Genomic DNA, 19774 nt, shown 5'->3' with positions numbered 1-19774 from the left:
AGGTCATGTGCATAGAACAATGCCTAAAATATATTAAGAGCCCAGTAAACGTTCAACATTATTATATATTATGTAACATTACTTTAATATTATGGTATCGAGGATTTTTAATACTAATTATGGTTCATTGAGCATATATTAATCACACTGACCAATTTCCAGGTATTTTTTAAATCACTCTCAAGGAACTTGCCAACTACTGGGAAAATCAAAGTAGAAACAAGTAGTTGCTTAAAATAGAGGCATGGCCAACATATCCTGGGAAACTTCTCTGCCTGTGCACTCCAGGCCATGTGCACCAGTGAAAGAAGTCTCCTAGAACAGAGGGCATTGAGCTGCTGGTCACTGAAGACTGCTGCCCTATGTGTGGCATAAGGAGCGGGGAGGGAGGGGATTCATCTCACTTCGAGTGCTGCTTTGAGTTTGGTATTTGGACAGTCTTTTAGAAAGTGGTGGTTTGGAAAATTGTGAAAATTAGGGCAACTTAAACTCCTGCCCACTGTATGGACAAAACTGTTCCTTTCTCATTATTTTGCCAAATCCAAGTAAATCCCAGAACAGAATTCTTCCCAGACAAATGAGCGTTAACTCAGAAGTTACACTAATGGCTAATGGCTTGGTTATGTTTCTGCTCTTTACTACTCAGGTAACATGACCGCTTTTATGTAACTTCTCAGGAAACAATGCACTCACTTTTAAGTAACATCTGTTGTAGCAAATAACCATTCTAGTTTCTGCTGAATGGTTTGGATTCAGAGACATCAGCTGACTTAATCCTAGCACAGTCCTCTCTTTATCTTGCAAATTCTCTTCAACATCCCTTCCACTCCCCAAACTGTTTTCAAATTTTTTTGGATGAATTTTTTTCCCCCCCATGCCATAGGTGTGGTAAAGGAAAAGCTGTTGTACGTGATCCTACATCAGGTTTACCAACTTTAAGAACTAGAGCTTTGGATTGTGTTTTCTCAATGATGTAGAAAAGTGCACACAGCACAGGCTTCTAGATTTGTTCAGGACCGCCTCCTCTGTGTGTTAAATTCTGGACACACAACATGACTCAAAGTTGATGTTGTTTTCTAGATTAGGCCTTCCCAACCTTAAGGATGTGGACATTCAAGGCCAGAATGTTGCAGGGACTGTGCTGTGACTTGTAAGATGATCAGCTGCATTCCTGGACCTTCACTCAGGACATACCAGGAGCACTGCTCCAACCTCCACCCCACCTTACCCCCTTTTGTGACCTCAGACACTGACAAATGTCCCCTTGGAGGCACAACTCTCTCTGGTTGAGAACCACTCATATAAAATGGTTTGGTAAAGAAACCCTTAAAGTGGAATTAGCTGAACTATCACCAATGCCAGAGTGATAAGGGAAGGGCCTGAGTTGGGAGTCACTGTACACAACTGCTCAGCCCTAGAAAGAAGGTGAAAGGAAGACATTCAGAGGGACGTGGTCTCAAGGTCTGGCCTCCACTGAGCCTTGTGCAACCCATGACAGATTCATTGATAAACAGACACATTCCACTTTGGAGCCTTTGACATGGAAAACTTCCACATTACATCCAAATTCTTTATCACCCATGCTTACAACTGTGTTGGTTCCCTTTGGGGGTTTCCAGAGCCAGAGGAAGGCTCCCTTTCTGAGTATTAGAACTATAGCCAACGTTTATCGAGGTTGGGGCTCATGAGCATAAAAAGACTCAGAGAAGGATATTAGTACATTTTGTAGATGAGGAAACCAAGACATAGAGGGGCTAAGAAATTTGTTCAAATTCCCCCAACAGATAAGCAGTGGTCATGATTGTGAACCTGACAGTTTGTGACACCCCACCACCACATCAGGAACCCATCTTTGGACTTCTGTAGACACTTAACTGACCCTAGAGGCATCACATTACACAGCCAGATATGAAGCATGGAAAATTCTTTGGAAAAGAAAACAAAATATGGCTGTTTTAAGGAATAGAAATGTTTTAATGTTATTAATTTTTTTAATTCATAAAAAATTCTGGGCCCCAGAATACTTTTTGTTAACTATAAGGCAGCAATATTTATAGGGGAGATTCATTGATTTCAATGTTTTTTGATAGAGAGCTCAAGGGTGATGTATCGAGGAAAATGTTTTGCGATGCAGATAACCACTGCTTTCTTCATTCCTCAACTTCATTATTGCTCACCCCGCTCCTACCCCAATCTTATGCCTCAATTATAAACAAGACTCAGGTGTTTCAGATGAGGCTGGGATGGACTCTCCCAAGCGGGGGATATCTTTTTTAATATCTAAATGCCAACGATGCCCCTTGCTAATAAGGCTCCAGATCAAATAGGGACAAAAGGAGTTAGAAGCTGATCACAAGAAAAAAAAAAGTAGAAACTCCAACTAAGAAGAATTTCACATGAAACGTAGGCTGGTGACTATTGTAGTAAAACACTGAGGAACACTCTAGATGCCACTATGTTCTGGAAATGTAAGAAGAAATTGGTTGCAATCATTTTTCTTTCATAATTCCCATGTTAATCCATTACAGTAGGATCTCATAAGTTATTTTTTCATAATTAAAACGCTTGTCTGCCATTTTATATATTTTTAAGGTCTTAAAGTCTGTCTTGGTATTTTCAGCTTCTGTTTACTACTAAGGGGAAAACTTAAGATTTAGGGGGAAAGTTTGCATTTTCATTTCATATGGAGTTGAGAAAGGAGGCAGTAGGTTTGACATTGCTTGCACATAAAATGAGCAACTTAGCCGTTTTTCTGGATAATTTTTTTTTATCGGAAGAAGTGGCATGTCCCTTGGTTGTGATAACAAATACCATAGCTATATAATCTCTAAATGATTGGACTAGAGAGAAGTTTTATTTAAAATTTCAAGTTACTCCAGTGGTGTGTGTCTCCACATGGGCCCTTTTACTGCAGGTAGACCCAGTGGGCAGGTGTGTGTATGTGTGGGGGGGTGTGATGTGGACTCCCATCTATCTTACGTTGCAGTGTTGGTTTGAACCACAAAATATAAAACAATAGAAATATTTTCTGATGTTTACAAGCAGCAAATCATTCTCAAGGATGGACAAAATAATATTTTTCTTGCTCTTATCGTTTTGTCAGCTTAAACTTTGGCTTCTTCCCAGTAAAGCCCTAGGTCAAGGGCAGACCTGCCCTTCTATCTCCGGCATTGATGTGGCTGGTAGATGTCTGAAAATAAATGGCCATTCCTTTGGTGTTAAAATAGTTCCTCATGCAGGCTGAAAGATTCATTTAGTTGAATTCTAGATTCTACTGTTCTAAAAGAAAACCAGATAGGAAGGCATTTTAGTATATACAGTTTGGTGTAAGGCAGAGAAAATTGGGAAATTCCCATTTACCAATAACTTATTGTGGATAGTAGAGATGTTCAGTTTTAACCGGAAAATATGTTTTGTTTTCATCTATTGCTTAAAATCTTTGAATTAATAGGAGTTGTTTTTCCACCTCAGGAAGTAGTTTATAGAGCAATGCTATCTAATAAAACTCTCAGTGGGGATGGAAGTGTTCTGTATATATGTTGTCTAATAAGGTAACCACTAGTCCTATGTGGCTATTTAATACTTAAAATGTGTCTACTGTGATCGGAGAACTGAACTTGAAGCTTTACTTACATTTTAATTTATTTAAATTTAAATAACCACATAGGACTACCATATTGGACAGTGCAGAGTGTAATTGCCAGGTAATAAACATCTCTGGTTTGAAAAATTCCATTGTATTGTCACTCTACATATCTAAATTTTGATTTGAAAAGTGGGACAACTGTAAGTATCTTTGATAAGTGAAGATTACTTCTAGGTTAATACTTTGAACATCCATCCTCAGTCCATATTAGCCTGCTAGCTTATATCTGCTTTTGTTTTGTTTTTTTCTAATAAGTACACTGTGAGCATTTTCTGGTGATTTGGAGTTTTTATTTATTGAGATTGGACCCTTCAGTATGAATCAGACCTAATATCATTGAGCATAGAAAGAGAAAAATACATTATAGCTAGTCGAGAGCTCAAAAGTAAAATTACATAATTCATGAATTTTAGGTCAGCCATAGTTCAGGGATTTATTGAAATCAAAAGAAAACTCATTTAATATGAAAAGTCACTGCAAACCCCAACTATTGAAGGATTTGGGGATTAAACATTGTGTTTCGCCTATGACAAGCCTTCCCTTTGAACCCGGTCAACCCCTAGCAGAATTTCAGTAGAAGCACCCTTAAATATCCTTTCACTAAGTTGTCTCGTTTGTGGTGTTTCTAATTCTTCTTTTCCTTTATAATGCTCATCTCTTGTTTTTTGGTTGGTTTGTACTGTTCATTTTTTTTTTTTCCTGCTAAGTCCTTCTCTTTCTTCCCTTCACTCACCTTTGGTTAAAATGCTTCTCTGAAAAATTAAGTACATTTGAACTGATTTCTACTAGTTGGAAGGTATACTTGAAGGGGACACACTAGGACCGAAGCTTGCATCAAAAAGAACTGAAGGAAAAAGGAGAAGTAAAGGAGAGCAAACTGTTTAAAAATTGAATTTATTTTTGATTATAGAAATAATTCATGTTTACTATAGAAAACTTGCATCTTCACACAAATGGCTACATTTCCTTCCTAAATTTTTCTGCACATGTTTGAATTATTTCCATGTTACAGTTATGTGTACCATTCACATATGCTGTATAGTTTTGATCTTAAATTTTATTTCATCACATTTTCTCTGCTAATAAATTTTCACAGTATTCCCTCAGATGGACATAACAAAACTTAAGTGAGATCCAATTTCTTATTGGTACAGATAATGCTGTAATAAATGTCTTTGCACATGTCTTCCTATGCATTTGGTGTCTATCTTGGGGTAATTCCTAGGCATATATTCATACCCTGGGAAAAAATTACATATATTGAAACCCTCGCCAACCAACCTGGGCCAACAAAGAGTGGATGGGAATGGAACAAATCTCAAATTTATTAGTGACGTGGGAATGATTATGGTGAGATAAGAGTTTCCTTGAGGTGGTTTAGTCAATTGCTTTTAAGGAGTACATCTTTTTCTTTAGCTTAATTCCAAAGATATAACATAGCATTGTAAATAACCTACTTTTACTTTTTTACTAATTTAAGTATTCTGTAGATATAAGTGTAGGTTTATTAGCACATTTATGATCAATATTGATATTTTTCAACTTGGACTTTGAGTCTTGATCATTAATATTTTGTGATTTTCTTCCATATTTAATTCAAATGCATAGAATATTGGGAAGTTGACTAAGTGTTGGTTTTAATGAATTAAAAATATTCTATTTTATTCAATTTACATCACCTTGTATTTCACTATGTTGTGACCAACACATACATTATGTCACAATTTTGCCAGTTGCAGCTATCCATCAAAGGTGGGGAATTAGGAAATAAAATAGTCTCAAAGTGACAGTGGAACTTCCAGAATAACAGTCTCAAAGCCAATGCACTTTATTTGTTAGGGAAAATATGTATACAAGATGAGTTACATGTGAAAAAATGCATGTTAACAAAAAGAAGTGATAGCCAAGGGCAACAAGGAATAGTCAAAACAAGAGAGAACAGTATAAGATCATGTAAAACAGGCGTAAGAATCTTATTTCCTCCGAATTTCCAAGACAGCATACCTCTCTGATAGGATGTTCATAAGTCTCATTCTGGGCCACCAAGAATGTGGATTAACATACATTGTTAATGTAATAGAACAATGTCAATTTTAGAAGACTGCCGTGAAAATGATTATATTAAAAGTACATTTGGGCATTTAAAACATAAATTTTAGTTCCTTGTAAAATTAACTTATGCAGTGCATATCAGTTCATAGTGGATAGATTTTCAGAATCTTGACATTTTTCCTGTAATTCAAAATTTGATGGTTATACATCAGAGTGTGTGTGTGTGTGTGCGTGTTGAGAAAGAGAGTGAAAGAGAGAAAATGAGAGAATGAGAAAATTATTTTTTCAATTATTTTCCCAGCTAGTGAATCTTCTTATATTAAATCAAGGCAAAGGAGTGTGTATTTTGCAACATACACCAAGATCTATATATTTATAGCTATTTCTGTGTCCATCTATCTATCTTCTAGAGCAACAGTCCCCACCCCTGGGCTATGGCCTGTTAGGAGCCAGGCTATAGAGCTCCACCCACCCGCACTCCCTTATACCCCCAAACTCCCTCATGTCCATGGAAAAATTGTCTTCCAGGAAACTTAGGAACAGGGCTGCAAAGCAAGTGGTGAGCAGCTGGTGATTCACTGAAGCAGCTTTATCTGTATTTACAGGTGCCACCTGCTCCCCATCATAGGTATCACCATGTGAGATCTGCCTACTTCCCCCTGCAATCAGTGGAAGAATTGTCTTCCATGAAATCAGTGCCTGGTGCCAGAAAGGTTGGGGACCACTGTTCTAGAGGATTTTGTTCAGGCAAACTGTTCACAAATAACTCTCCTTAGCCCTGTCCAGATAAGCTTTTAACATAATTGGAAGGGATAGTTTGCTGGCATGGCATAAATGGTGGGAGTTCTGATGTTGATGTCATGAGCCAGAATCAGTTATCACCCACAATGGAAAAGAAAACTAGCATAGAAACAGAAGGTGTCATCCATCCATAGGTGCATGGTCCCAGGTTTGGTTAATCAGGGGCACAATAATGTCATCCAGAGCCTAGAGGCTTTCTGTCTTTCCACTTGCCCCTTCTGGTCCCAAGATGACTGGCACATCTCCAGGCATAACATACACAAATAAATCTAAAGGCCAATAGCACTTTTTTTTTCCAAGCATGGTATCTATATATGTTTCATTAAAGGTAAATATTTTTTCCCTGAAGGTCCTCCATTCCCAGGAAACTTCCTCTTGACCTCACTCAGTGTTCAGGTTCCACTACAACCCATCCCTAAACCAACACTGGCAAGTGAGGTAGAGTTATGGTCATTGATGCCATAGTTGACATGGAGGAATGAACATTCACTCCCTGGTATGAGGGAGGAGGCTCATCTCTCCTGAGCTGGTAGAAGGCTGAATGCTAGGATAGATTCCCACTGTGCCAATAGAAAGGAATGGTAAGGAAGGGGCTGTTGGACAGCTAGCTAAGTATTTTAGCCATATTCATTACTTGTGAGCTTATTGTATCCCTTTAGTAGATTCAAGATTATTTAAGGGGGGACTGTTCTCATCAGCACTTGGAATAGTACCTTGCCCTAGGGGATAACTAATAAATATTTACTCAATTGATTAGAATTTACCCATATCAATTGATATGGGTAAAGATAGAAAACCTTTTCTATCTTTTAAAAAATTGAATCTAAATTCTCAAAAATTGAATTGTTTGAATATCAGTGCCCTCCCAGTAAAGCTGTGTTTATTCATTCCAGAAAATGATTGAGAGGCCTTAATCATAAAGGTACTGGAATAAAGTTACTGTGGATGCTGTGTAATATAAACCCTGCAAAGGCTGTTTACAATTCTGTGTGGGTGTAGGAGGAAAAAGGATTCAAATATAAATGTAAGTGGGAAAGAAAACTTGTTTTGAATCCGTTTTATGCATCTGTTAGCATTTTGAAGATTATGCAGTACAACTTATCATCTTAAATATTTTGAACTAAAAGAAAGGACTTCTATCTAAGACCACTGCAATTCCTTATTAGCAGCTCCATTAATAAATTTTTCTTGGAAAAGCTGAGTTCAATAATTTTAAATTCAGTACATTATTATACATATCTTACAATTTCATTTAAAAATCTTTTTCTTTAGAAGAGATCAAAAGACCAGATTTTGATTACTTATGTGCTAACGAAGTATGAAACCACTGTTCCAAGTCCACATTTGTTTTGTGATATAAATACTTTTAACAGTTTATCTTTTTTAATGTAAAGAATTTTTCATATAAACTTCCCTTCATTTTGTTCAGGTTCTGTCATGGTACATGTTCTTAAGTTTTCACTTTGTCAATTACTATAACTGATGTATAAATTTCCACTTTTTAAAAAGATTTGAGATAATATAAATTAAATTTTCTCTAAAAAGAAATGCAGTCTTTATTTACCTAGTAAATGATCAATCTGTAGCAGTAAATAAGTGTTTCCTGCCTTACTCAACAATACTCATTTATAATATGTTGTCTCAAGTGATATGAAAATTTAAGTTTAATTCAACACCAAGACATGAATGATTTTTAAAACATTTTATTGTCTGCTAATGGTGCTTATTTTTAGTTACAGAATTTGGTAAGTAAAGTCATTGTAAGCATAAATCGTGTTCTCGTGTCATTCCGGAAAGCAGTTGAAGAGTCTATTTCACTTTCCCTGTCATATTGTGATCTTTTAATCCTGAAAGAAATAGCAAAAGGAACAATGAAAATAATTTATAAACATTCCTAGTGGGTACCAGTTACAAGAACATGTATGGCTTCAATTGTCAAAATAATGTCTAGCCATTTAAGTTGAAGTCCATAACTTCCAAAGTTTATTTGTTATGTCATTGTCATTAGATATTAGGTGTCCATGATGGAGTCTCCTACTTTCAGAACACTTAAAACCTATTATTTAATAATAAGATAGCAAATGCCACCTTTCATTGAGTACTTCTTGCATTCAAGGGTTCAAGCTCATTATTTTCAATAAAAGCACTCTAAGAAACTATTGATATTTCTACACTAGTTTTACACCAAAAGAAACTGAATTTTAAAGACTTCAACTACCTTCCCAGAGTCACCTTTCATAAATTGCTTTGGTGAAGTGTGAGCACATTATAAAGTCCATGTATTGATTATTTGTTGTTGCAGTTTTTGGCTGGGGCCAGGCTTGAACCCACCACCTCTGGTATATGGGGCCAGCACCCTACTCCTTTGAGCCACAGGTGCTGCCCCCATGTATTGATTATTAAAGAAGCAATAAATAAATGGATTTTCTATGCAAAGAGAGAACATGTACCTTATAATAACTAGTGATGGGTACAAGATTATGTGGGCTTCAATCAATTTTCAAGAATTCTGCTCAATATTCTCCATAAGTGTGCTCACAATTTTAAAGCTATATATGACACATTATGATTTTTCAAATTCAGAAAACTGAGATTTATACGTGTGCAGAGGATTAAAAATTATCTGATTCAGTGGCTTTCCCCCATTTTAAAGAAAAGAGAACATCTATAAATTTGATGTAACCTGTAAAATACTCCCTCCTCTTTGAGGCCAGAACCAAATCTGGAACCCAGGTGTCCTGGCTCCCCATCCAGGTCATTTCCACCTCACCTCTTTCTGTTTTCAGTAGCAAATCATCAATAGCATTTACAAATTAGAATCACATAATCTCACATACACAAAAGTGAGGGTTTACAGATGTGGTTAAGGGTCATTTTGTTGACTACATCCATTCATTTATAAGAGCTTCTGGCAATGGAAAAAGATTTAATGCTACATTGTGGCAACTTCTTGCTGAAAGCTTAATGCATAGAATTCCAGCACTGAAAAGGAATCTAATAGCCTGTTTAGTTTAGCCTCCTTCAAGTTAGATTGGAAAGCACTGGAGACAGGTAATCTGATTTAGTTGCTTTAGGTTTTTAAGTGCGATTTCCCATCTACCTTTTGTAGCTTGTTCAAATATTTGCACCCCTTCACTCTCAAAAATTCCTCCCTCCTTTATCTTCAGTGCAATTCTAGCCTATACTTGCTAGTCAAACCTAAATAATGGGAGAACTGATGTTCCCTTATACTGTTCCTCTTAAAATTAATGGGTTTTATTAATATATATATAATCTGGTAGAAAATCAATAGTGGTAGATTTTAAACCATCATGAATACTTGGTCTTAATTACCAACCCATGTAAATAAATTTGCTTATCATATAAGGGTACAATACATGCTTGGACTAATAGAATCATACATGCTGGGTTGTCTGAGACCTGAGAGCTCTGGGGCTACTTTTGCTGCCCCGTTTGCTCAGCATTTGTGTGGTAGTGGCTTCAAGGCATACTCACCACTTCCTCCCGCTTGGTCTTGTCCGTTGCTGGCCAAGCTTCCAGAGGCAGATCGGGAAGCATGGGCGGCAGGGGCTGCATGGGGAACAGCGGAGGCAGAGGTGGCTGTGGCGGCAGGGGCTGCATGGGGTGCACAGGTGGCTGGGGCTGGATGGGCTGCATGGGCTGCATGGGCTGCATGGGCTGCATGGGCTGGTGAGGCTGCGGCTGAACGGGCTGGGGCTGGAAGGGCTGCTGGGCGGGCGGAGGGAGGTTTGGCTGGTGGTGTTGGGTTGGAGTCATGGAGTGTTGGCCAGGAACGGGCATCATTGGTTGCTGGGGGACCACGGGTTGCTGAGCTGGCACCACTGGGATGTGGTGATGAGGCTGCAGGGTGTGAGTCGGGGGGTGCTGTTGGGACAGCACGGGGATGATTTGGTGGTGCAGCCATCCACCCATGGGCTCGTAACCATAGGAAGGGTACTGGTGAGAAACAGAGAGGCTCAGGTCACTTCCAACTGGACAAGCAGCAGTGTTTGCTTTGCCATTATGGCCATAGGAATATTTTTATTCATTTTTTCTTCTGCAAGAATTTCTAACTGTGTACACACATATGACCTTTACAACTAATATCCCATTAGTGTCTGTATGTGGAGTAGACACATTTCACTTAATATGGGAATTTAAATGCATGCCTAATATTTTAAGGGAATAAAGAACAAAATACCTACCGGTGGTCTTAACATGCTCTGGTACCACTTCACAGGAGTAAGCACCTTTAGAGAAAGAGATATGAGAATGCATTTGATTTAATTTACTTCATTCCAGTATAGAAACTCACTAATGCAGTATGAAATATTGACTCACTAATGCAGTCCTGTCAATATTGATAGCCTGAGAATATGACTTCTACAAAAGAAAGAAGAAGGTAAACATTTGTTGGGTGCTTCCTATGTGTCAGGCACTATGTTACATCCATTACATTTTTCATGTTTTCTCCCATGCTCAGAGGCATGTATCGTCACCCTCACTTTTTGTAGATAAGGTCATGGAGATAAGGTCAAGAGGTTCATTAACTGAGTTTGTAAAATTAGTAATTCTGTCTAATTCTATAGCTCCTGCTCTTCATCATCAGAGCAAGATAAACAAAAATTATGGCATATTAATGCAACATAACAGGAATTTTGTTCTTGTTTATTCGATGTCATATTGGAGGAAAAAGGAAATGGAAACACTGTCCCTCATCCTACAAACACAGATTTACTGGTCAAATATCTCAACCTTTTAAGGTTTAACAGAGAATCTTGCCTCAAATTCTTACTAACATTTTCCTTCAGCTTGTATAAGTAAACAGACTCACAGATTATTATCTGAACCCGTGAGAGAAATAAGAATTTCATTCCTTTCTGAACAGCATATACTTGGTTAACCTTAGGTTTGGGGCTCCCTAATAGAGTAATACAGCATTTAATCCATGTAATTGTTAACCTTTCTCAAGTTATACTTGATGAAACACTTTTCATAGTCAATAACTGTATTACTTTCCAAGCAATATTTTGAAATATGCTATGCTTATCATACATATTTTTCTTCTCCAAATGAGGGAGCCAAAGTTCCAGAGAGAGAAAATGATTTTCCCAAGGTCCTGTAGTTAGCAAGGGATTGAGAAGGACCTCAAACCTGATACTGGGAATTCTGATGTTTTCCATACCTCTGCAGAGCCCCTCATGTGGCACTGAGCCACTCATCTTTCAGTGAAGCCATGTGAGGGACAACATCAAGTGTGAATGTCTTAGAATCAGGAGTTTTTTGAGCTGGAAAAAAACTTAAATAACATCTTACCTAATCCCCACATTCTACTGGCTGGGACAGAGCAAGGTTGTTCAGCCAGAATTCTCTTTCTGCCCTAGTGTGGAGCCTCCCTAAGTGGTTGTTCATAACAGATAACATTATTTTTAGGAGGAGAGGCTGAGAGTGGCCAGGTAGAAGGATGCTGGATCAATGCAGGCTTGAGGCCATCCTTCAGGGTTTAAACTAGGAAGCTGGTGGTAGGACTGTAAAATTGGGATTATTTGAGAAATACACTGAATGAAGAATCAACACACTATTCTTTACAGAGCCCCAAGGCATTGCTAACTCAAATAATGGTCAAAGTTAGTAAAGAGAAAAATTACCTCATAGCTGAAGTTGATATAACCAGGGTGCCCAGGATGAGGTGGTAGCTTTTATAGAAATGGGGAAGGAGAATAGAAAAAGAGGGAAGGGGTGAGAGTGAAGGAGAGGGAGAGAGAGAGGAAGAGAGAGGAAGAAATTAAGTCAATATGCAATTGTTCACATTAAGGGAGACTGAAATGACTTTAAAAAATCTAAATAGTGCAGAATATATCTGAGGTCTACCTTTTAGTTTGAACATGTATGCTGGGCAGGCGAGGAGCTCTCTTATTTGAAAGAGGTCCAGAACAGCTAACTGACTATCTCTGGGGTCTTATAGTCTTATGGTAGGAAACTCGGAAGCAGAAACCGGCATACATTCATTCTCCAGTGGTTTTCAGACAACTCCTCCCCCAGTGTTGTCAATGAATCTTACCCTGTCCTGCCCACCAGTTTACTTAATAAAACTCAAGCTTATTCCATGTTGGGGAGAGAGGCATGTTTCTTTTATACAGTTAAGAAAACTGACAAAAAGAGAATTATCTCACAAACATTCCCTTGCTTAAGTATGGTATCAAAGGGATTCCTCATAATTGGCAGGCAAAGTAAACAATGCTCAACAGCAACAAAAGAAACCGCAAGGTGGGAATTATTGATGACTTTAAGAAGCAGATGGGTGCAGCAAAGTGGAAACATTATAAATCCTGTAGAACATGACAGAGTTGATTTATGGAGTTTAGGCCAATCCTTTTTATTCTTCTGTCAATGATTTTACAGCAGAAAAGTTTAAAACTTCAAAATAAAAAGCAACCTGAATGATGATCTAAACCAGAACTGTTCGTCCTTTCAAAAGTGAGGACCAAGGGACTGGAGCCTTTGTGGTAGAATTCTGGTTGGCTCTGGGGTCCAGGATGGGGGATAAGAAAGAGAGGCATGCACAAAATCTTCCTCAGACATTGGCCTCATTAGGGATCAGCTCTATTATAATCTTGTATTCCTTAAGAGGGGCCATCTGAATATGAATTATTTTAGTCTGGTAACTGCCTTTCCTACCATCTTGATAGATACCATGGGGCGGTGAGGGGGGTGATTGCTGGGCTCAGGAGTGGGAAAAATGCATAGGCCCCTCAATGGACTAGGAATGGCCACAATGCACACACTACAGGATTTCAGGGACGCAGAGCACAGAATCTTGGTCTTGTGGGTGAGAGAGGAAGAGAGGAGTCAGGTGTGCTGACTTGCTGGCTTCTAGTTGTATCAGCTGCTTTTTATGACACCAACAAGCAGATGGAGGCTGGTTGGCCTGCATGTGATCTAAGCTCTCTGCCCTTAATGTCCCTATGTCTGGAGAGAACAGATCTGACATCCTGATCCCTGACATTTGAATTTTAAATATATCAGTAAGTATTGGGTGTGGTAGGGTCCTGGCAACCACAAGGAAGCCAAATACTTAGTAGATATACTCAAAGGGGTGGGGCCTCTAAAAATAAGGAGATGGTTCAGAAATCTTACACCTTAAAAGGATAACAGCAATGGTATGTGGAGGGATGGAAGAGATTTGGAAACTTGAAAGAAACTGGGCTTTAGAGAAAACTGGTAGTTTTGTAATAGAGGTATTTGCCTAAGGCTGATTACACACTTTCTCTGGAGGCCTTTGAAAGGGCCCTTCTGAAAACTTCCTCCATCTAGAGATGGGCAGTGATATTTACAAGCTAATGGTTTCAATGAGAATCTCCTAGGGTGCTTGTGAAAACTCAGAGGCCTGGGCCTTGCTCCTGCTTTAACAAATCAGAATCTTTGGTGGAGGCTCTTGAGAATCTACCTTTTAAGTAATCTCCTCAAGTGTTTCTTCAACACAGAGAGAGATGTTTGAGGACATCTGATACTATACTGTTTTAAATCCTGAAGTTTACCAACTGTTGAGCAGATTTTTATTTCTAAGCTTATGAAATTTGATACTGACTTTTGCAAGGGGTGTTTTACTCACGGGCATGGCAAAAGCTGCTCCCAGAAGGCAGGCAAACAAAATCCAGGTCCCCATGTCTTGGTGATTCTGAAATGTAAGTCAATACCCACATTTCTTATCTCTTCTCAAACATGAACATAATTGGTGATTCATAAAACACACATAATCCACATTAGGTTGTTCCTAGTAAAAAGAACAGGGCTATTCTTTGTGAGATGATGTCATTGATTTTTGATTTCCAGTTCTTAGCTAATTTTATTGTTCCTGGGGTCACAGCAGTGATAAAGATGCATTTAATTTAGGCTGAGCACTGAACAAGTTACAGGAACATGAGTGATCTATCACCACATGATTTCACATGCCACTTTCCTCTACTTATTTGGCCTGTAATCAGAGAAGCTAAATGGTATTTATAATTAATAATCAAAAGAATAGAGTTGGCTCTAAAAGTTGAGGGTTTCATCAAAATGCCCAGTATTTTATACTTTTAGAACAAGGAAGTGAAGAAATATCTACTGCTGACAACAAAGATCAATCTTTTGAGAAAAGATATTAAGTGATTTGCCAAAAGAATTTAAGGAGGGAATGGGGTTTAGTTCCAGATATTCTGGTCTATAGAACTTCAGGCGAGACCCTCTAGTAATATCTCTGAGGTGCAAATGTAGAGCAAATATCTGGTTGAACCAATAGGAGAAGATGGTACTAATATCCTGAGATTCTTCAATGAAGTTTGAATGGTTTCTACCTAAACGTTTCCATCTTCAGTCAATGGCATCTTCCTTTTGTTTGATGCATTGTAATTATTCTACAAAGACCTTCGGTACATGAAGCAAAATAGGTCATCCTGTAACACAAGTTATTAACTAACTTGGAAAACTGTCAGGTGAAAGCCCTTAAATTGTGTATAGAAAGTGACAAACACATATAATAACGCTGGCTATGAAAAGTACACTGAAATTTCCCATGTCTGAAATCCGATCATTTAAAAGGTTGGGTTAATGAGGAAAAATATTTTGCCAAGTAGAGTCTAATTATGAGCCAACTGAAGAAATAACTATTGATGGCATAAAGTATTGGAAATATGGAATACCTCCTTTAAACAAGAATTGCAGAGAAAGAAATAAGCACAATAAAAAGATAGTAAATTATGAGTAAAATCCTCATACCTTTGAATGTATTCAGAGCAAGTTTCTGTCTGAATCCAGGGATGCTTGATCCTTTAGATTCCTTCCAACTAGGAGCTCAATTTATATCATTCATGGCATCTAGAACAACCAATCAGGTTTCTGAAGGAAAAAATGTGTTGAGTATAACTAAAAATTCCTGTATCATGAATTTTTAGAAGCTGTGATCAGACCAAAGTCTGTATGTTGTGATTAGTGCATATAGAATCTTTCATTATGTACAATGACAGGTTTAACAGGCAAAAAGTTTCATCAGACAATTTTGAAGTCAGCAAATTAGGTGACTGCACATGCTTGTATATTCAAATTTATTTTTAAGAAGCTGCTATGCCATTGTCTATTCCTTGGTTCTAGCAAACAGCACTGTTCTTTACAAAAACAAGCTAGATGGTTGAGTTTCTCTAGTGTGATCACGATGTCCTCTGGGATTTTTTAGCCCTCTTAGGTAAATTGGTTCAAACCCCCATTCTGATAAAAACCCAAAGCTCTCCATAGTATGTCTCTGAGGGATTATAATTTTAGGATTGCCACAGACCTATTTTCTGTTTCCATTAAAGTTATTCTCTCTGTTCCCTGGGGCTGCCCTTTTATCACCTCTCTGGTGTCCACTGAAAAAGGAAGGCAAAGTCTTTTCTTCCTGGCCCCATCCCGAAACCCAATTGTCATTCTTGCCACCATGAACTTAGAGTTGTCACAGTAGCAAAGCTTTTACTAATGATCTGACAGCACATAGTGGACAGCACACTTACAAGTGTATTTTGTTCCTTACAAACACATGTCACAGGGCATATTGTCCTGGCTCCCCTGTCCCACAGAGCAACTTTCAGTATGATGGCCCTTCTTTGCCCACATCCTTTTGGCTCAATCTCACTTTTTCACATCTTTTCTTTCTTTTTCAGAGCTTCTTAACTTTCTCTTGAGTTGCATGGTTCCCATGTTCTCAGAAGCCTCTTTGCCTAAACAATAACCAAAGCCATTCACTTTCTAGGGGGACCTCTGATCTAGCTATGAAATTCATATGTGTTTTACCTTTTTACCTTGGTAGAACACATGGATTTTTTCCCTCTTATTCTGTAATCTGATTAATTTAAAAGCAAATTTATAGCTAGTGACAGGAACTGAGGAGTTGCCCATCAATATTAGATCAATAAAGAAAATACTGAATATATACCCAGATACAGTTGGTGTTACAGATGGATGTTCTTGAATTCATAAATAATAAAGTTTGTATATATAGATATATTTTTATATAGATAATTCACATTGGCTGAATTAAATTCAAGGAGAAAATATCCACACAAGAAAATGTAATAAATTTTTAAGAGCTAGAACTTAAGACTCAACCCTTCACCACGGGTTGAATGAACATTGACTGGTTACTTAGCCTGTTTTAACCTCAGTTTCTTCGTCTGTAAAATGGCAATAATAGTAGAATCTATCTAAGGATATTAATGTGAAAACTAAGTAAGAGACATCTCTGGGGAAATGGAAAGCTATTTACTGCCCTCCCCAGTCCTATCAACTGGCACACATTAAATGTTTAAATAATGTTAATAAATAAGATTCCAAGATGATCTTTGGTGATGAATTAGTAGGGATGAATAACTTTGATGAAAAAAAAACATAGACTTTCCAATCAGGGCAAGAGAGATTGTGAAGAAGAGAGTGAAAAGTTATAATAGGCAAAATGTATGCATGAAATTAAACATCGAATATGTTTTGTACATATTCCAAATGTGCACAAGGTTTGTATTTATTTGTGAATATATTTATTGGGGAATTTTCTATCAGAGACAAGGATTCCTTTTGAGGGAAATTGTAAAATGTATCTTAGGAAAATTGGCAGGGAGTATACCATAAGGTAGTTAGGGAGTGGAGAAAGAGGAAGGAAAATGTAGATCATATTACATTCTCCTTTAATCTTTTTCCCCATTTCATTTAATTACGTATGTTGGAGTGCCTGAAAGGATTTAGGACATACTTTTTCTACCAAATTGTGGGTAATCACTACCAATGAAGACATTGATGAATTACTAATGGTTTATAGTTTTAAAAAATTAATCTCATTACTTTGTCTCACTTTTTAAGAATGAGAGGGTGATTGGCCTCAGTGATGACTAGGATGCTTCCTCATGTGGCTCACTGGAGAGTGAGTTACTGCTAAGTTGTGATGGACAGATGAACTGGTTTTGGTGGCCAATTCCATGAAAGTATGTGGTTCTTTCTATTTTTTTCCACCCAGTCTATATCCTGTATCATAGGATATTAAAATCTGGATCTTTCTGTTTGAAATCTCTTATACTATAATACTTAGGTCCCACTTATCCAGCTTAAAAATTACTGAATGTTAAAACTGAATACATAACATAAGCAATGATTTCATTTGTGAATAAGTTGACTTTATAAAAAAGAAAACAGAATTTTTTAGATTGGCTACTTATTTGTTTATATGGCATCTATAACACTTCCGGAGTAATTGTACTCTTGTTTGTCCTTCTCTTTAAGTTCAAGTATTTTCTCCTCTGTTTTTAAAATCACTATATTAAAAATGAATCCTAAGTATAAAATATTTTCATCTATGACAGTATCTCTAGGAAAACTGTGACAGTATGGCCCCATAATGTGTCTATTCACTTCTACATTCATTCCAAATGCTGTATATATATTGAATATCTATGAACCTGAGACTGTTCTTGTTATGATACGGGACAAATGCATATATGTTTTTCTTACTTTTCTAAAAGCTTTTCTCCAAAATTATGAGTGAATAGATGCCCTTATGAATTATAATCGAGTAATTCGAGTAATTTTACCCATATCTTATAGTAGATATTCTTTTTATTTTTTTATTTTTTTATTAAATCATAGCTGTGTATAGTAATGCAATCACGGGGTACAGTGTGGAGTTTTCATATACATTTTGAAATACTCTCATCAAACTAGTTAACATGGCCTTCATGTCAGGTATTCTTTTTCTTGAGTCACAGCTCATCACATTTTGCTCTTCCCATGATGCTTATGCCGGCAACTTCTCCCTTTCTAATTTGCTGCTTCTAATTTACAGTAGGCTGGAAAACCATATGCCCAAACTTGTTAGTTGTATGTGTGAACTGCAAGTAAAGGAATGCTCCAAATGGGGCTGGCCTGGGGGCCTCACCTGTGTGAAATGCAAAGGAATTTTGGCTTTGTGGCATTGGTTTTTGATGGTTGGGAGGGTATTCTGCTTTAATTTGGGGTTACCCTCTCTCGGTTTGCATCCTGGCTTTCAGCAGTGTTTGAAGTCTGAGGGTGATCTTTGGATAACTCAGGCATTATGAGCTCTATAGGAGCTCAATTTTCTGAGGTTTTAAAAACTCATGACCAAGATTGTCTAACATTCTGTAATAACTTTTAGAGTGGTTATTCTTGTTACCAGCTTTTAAACATTTCATCAGCAAAATATGAATTAATACCTTTTGCAAAAATCCAAATGGAACTGGAGACCATTCTCTTAAGTGAAGTATCTCAAGCATGGATAAAGAAACAGCACATGTATTCGCTATTAAATTGGGACTAACCAATGAGCACATACGTGCACAGAGGAAAGTAAAGCTCAGTGGGAATCAACCAGGGGTGGGGGGAGAAGGGGAGAGGAAAAATCTACCTAACGGGTACTGTGAACACTATTTGGGTGATAGGCTCTCCTATAGTTTTTTTGTTTTGTTTTATTTTGTTTTTGTTTTAGAGACCAAGTCTCATTTTATTGCCCTCTGTAGAATGCCATGGCATCACAGCTCACAGCAACCTCCAACTCCTGGACTTAGGCAATTCTCTTGCCTCAGCCTCCCGAGTAGCTGGGATTACAGGTGCCCACCACAATGCCTGGCTATTTTTTTGTTGTTGCAGTTTGGCCAGGGCTGGGTTCGAACCCACCACCCTCAGTATATGGAGCCAGCACCCTAACCACTGAGCCACAGACGCTGCCTACTTAAGCATTATAAAAGTGATCCATGTAACCTAAAATATTTGTACTCCCTTAGTATTTCAAAACAAATTAGTAGGTGAAACTGGGTGCTGAGTATATGGGAACTTTTTGTACTATCTTTCTATTTTGGTTTTATACCTGTAGTTGTTCTAAAACAAACATTTATTTAAAAATAAGTCAAAATAAAAAAAATAAATATTTCTTCTGTAGACATTTACCTATAAGAAAATATCATCCTCTAGGATAGTTCCCCCCGCCCCCATCTGGGGGTGAAGTTGGAGTTGTACCCTCTTCAGAAATTGGGCAAGCCACCACTAATTGCTTTCAATAAACATTCTGACTTGGACACATTGCAACTCTTGGGAATGAGGTATTGTGTCATACACTTCCTTGGGAGCTTTTGGGTATTTGAAAAAAAAATCTCTTACACAAAGTGGGTACTACATAAATGTGTGGATTAATTTATAAAAATGTAGAGAAATACCTATGACATTGTGAAAGTACAGAAAATGTCCTTCGTCAATGAGGATTCTCAA

General features: G+C 37.6%; 2 protein-coding genes across 2 annotated transcripts in view; one reads left to right on the top strand and one right to left on the bottom strand.

Annotated features, from left to right (window-relative positions):
- ARHGAP6 (Rho GTPase activating protein 6) overlaps positions 1-19774 on the top strand; it is a 465268-nt gene that overhangs the window by 321826 nt on the left and 123668 nt on the right. The window lies entirely within an intron of this gene.
- Positions 9980-14165, bottom strand: AMELX (amelogenin, X-linked). Its single transcript, XM_012807134.1, has 5 exons — positions 14112-14165; positions 12148-12195; positions 10841-10882; positions 10705-10749; positions 9980-10456 (listed from the first exon to the last, which is right to left on the bottom strand). The coding sequence occupies exons 1-5, from the start codon at positions 14163-14165 to the stop codon at positions 9980-9982; spliced, it is 666 nt and encodes a 221-aa protein (XP_012662588.1).

Source organism: Otolemur garnettii, unplaced genomic scaffold (genome assembly GCF_000181295.1).
Source record: "Otolemur garnettii isolate 467f Iridium unplaced genomic scaffold, OtoGar3 scaffold00065, whole genome shotgun sequence".
In the NCBI taxonomy this organism is placed as follows: Eukaryota; Metazoa; Chordata; class Mammalia; order Primates; family Galagidae; genus Otolemur; species Otolemur garnettii.
Note: the sequence above shows the minus strand (reverse complement) of the source record. Positions and strands in the feature narration are given on the sequence as shown.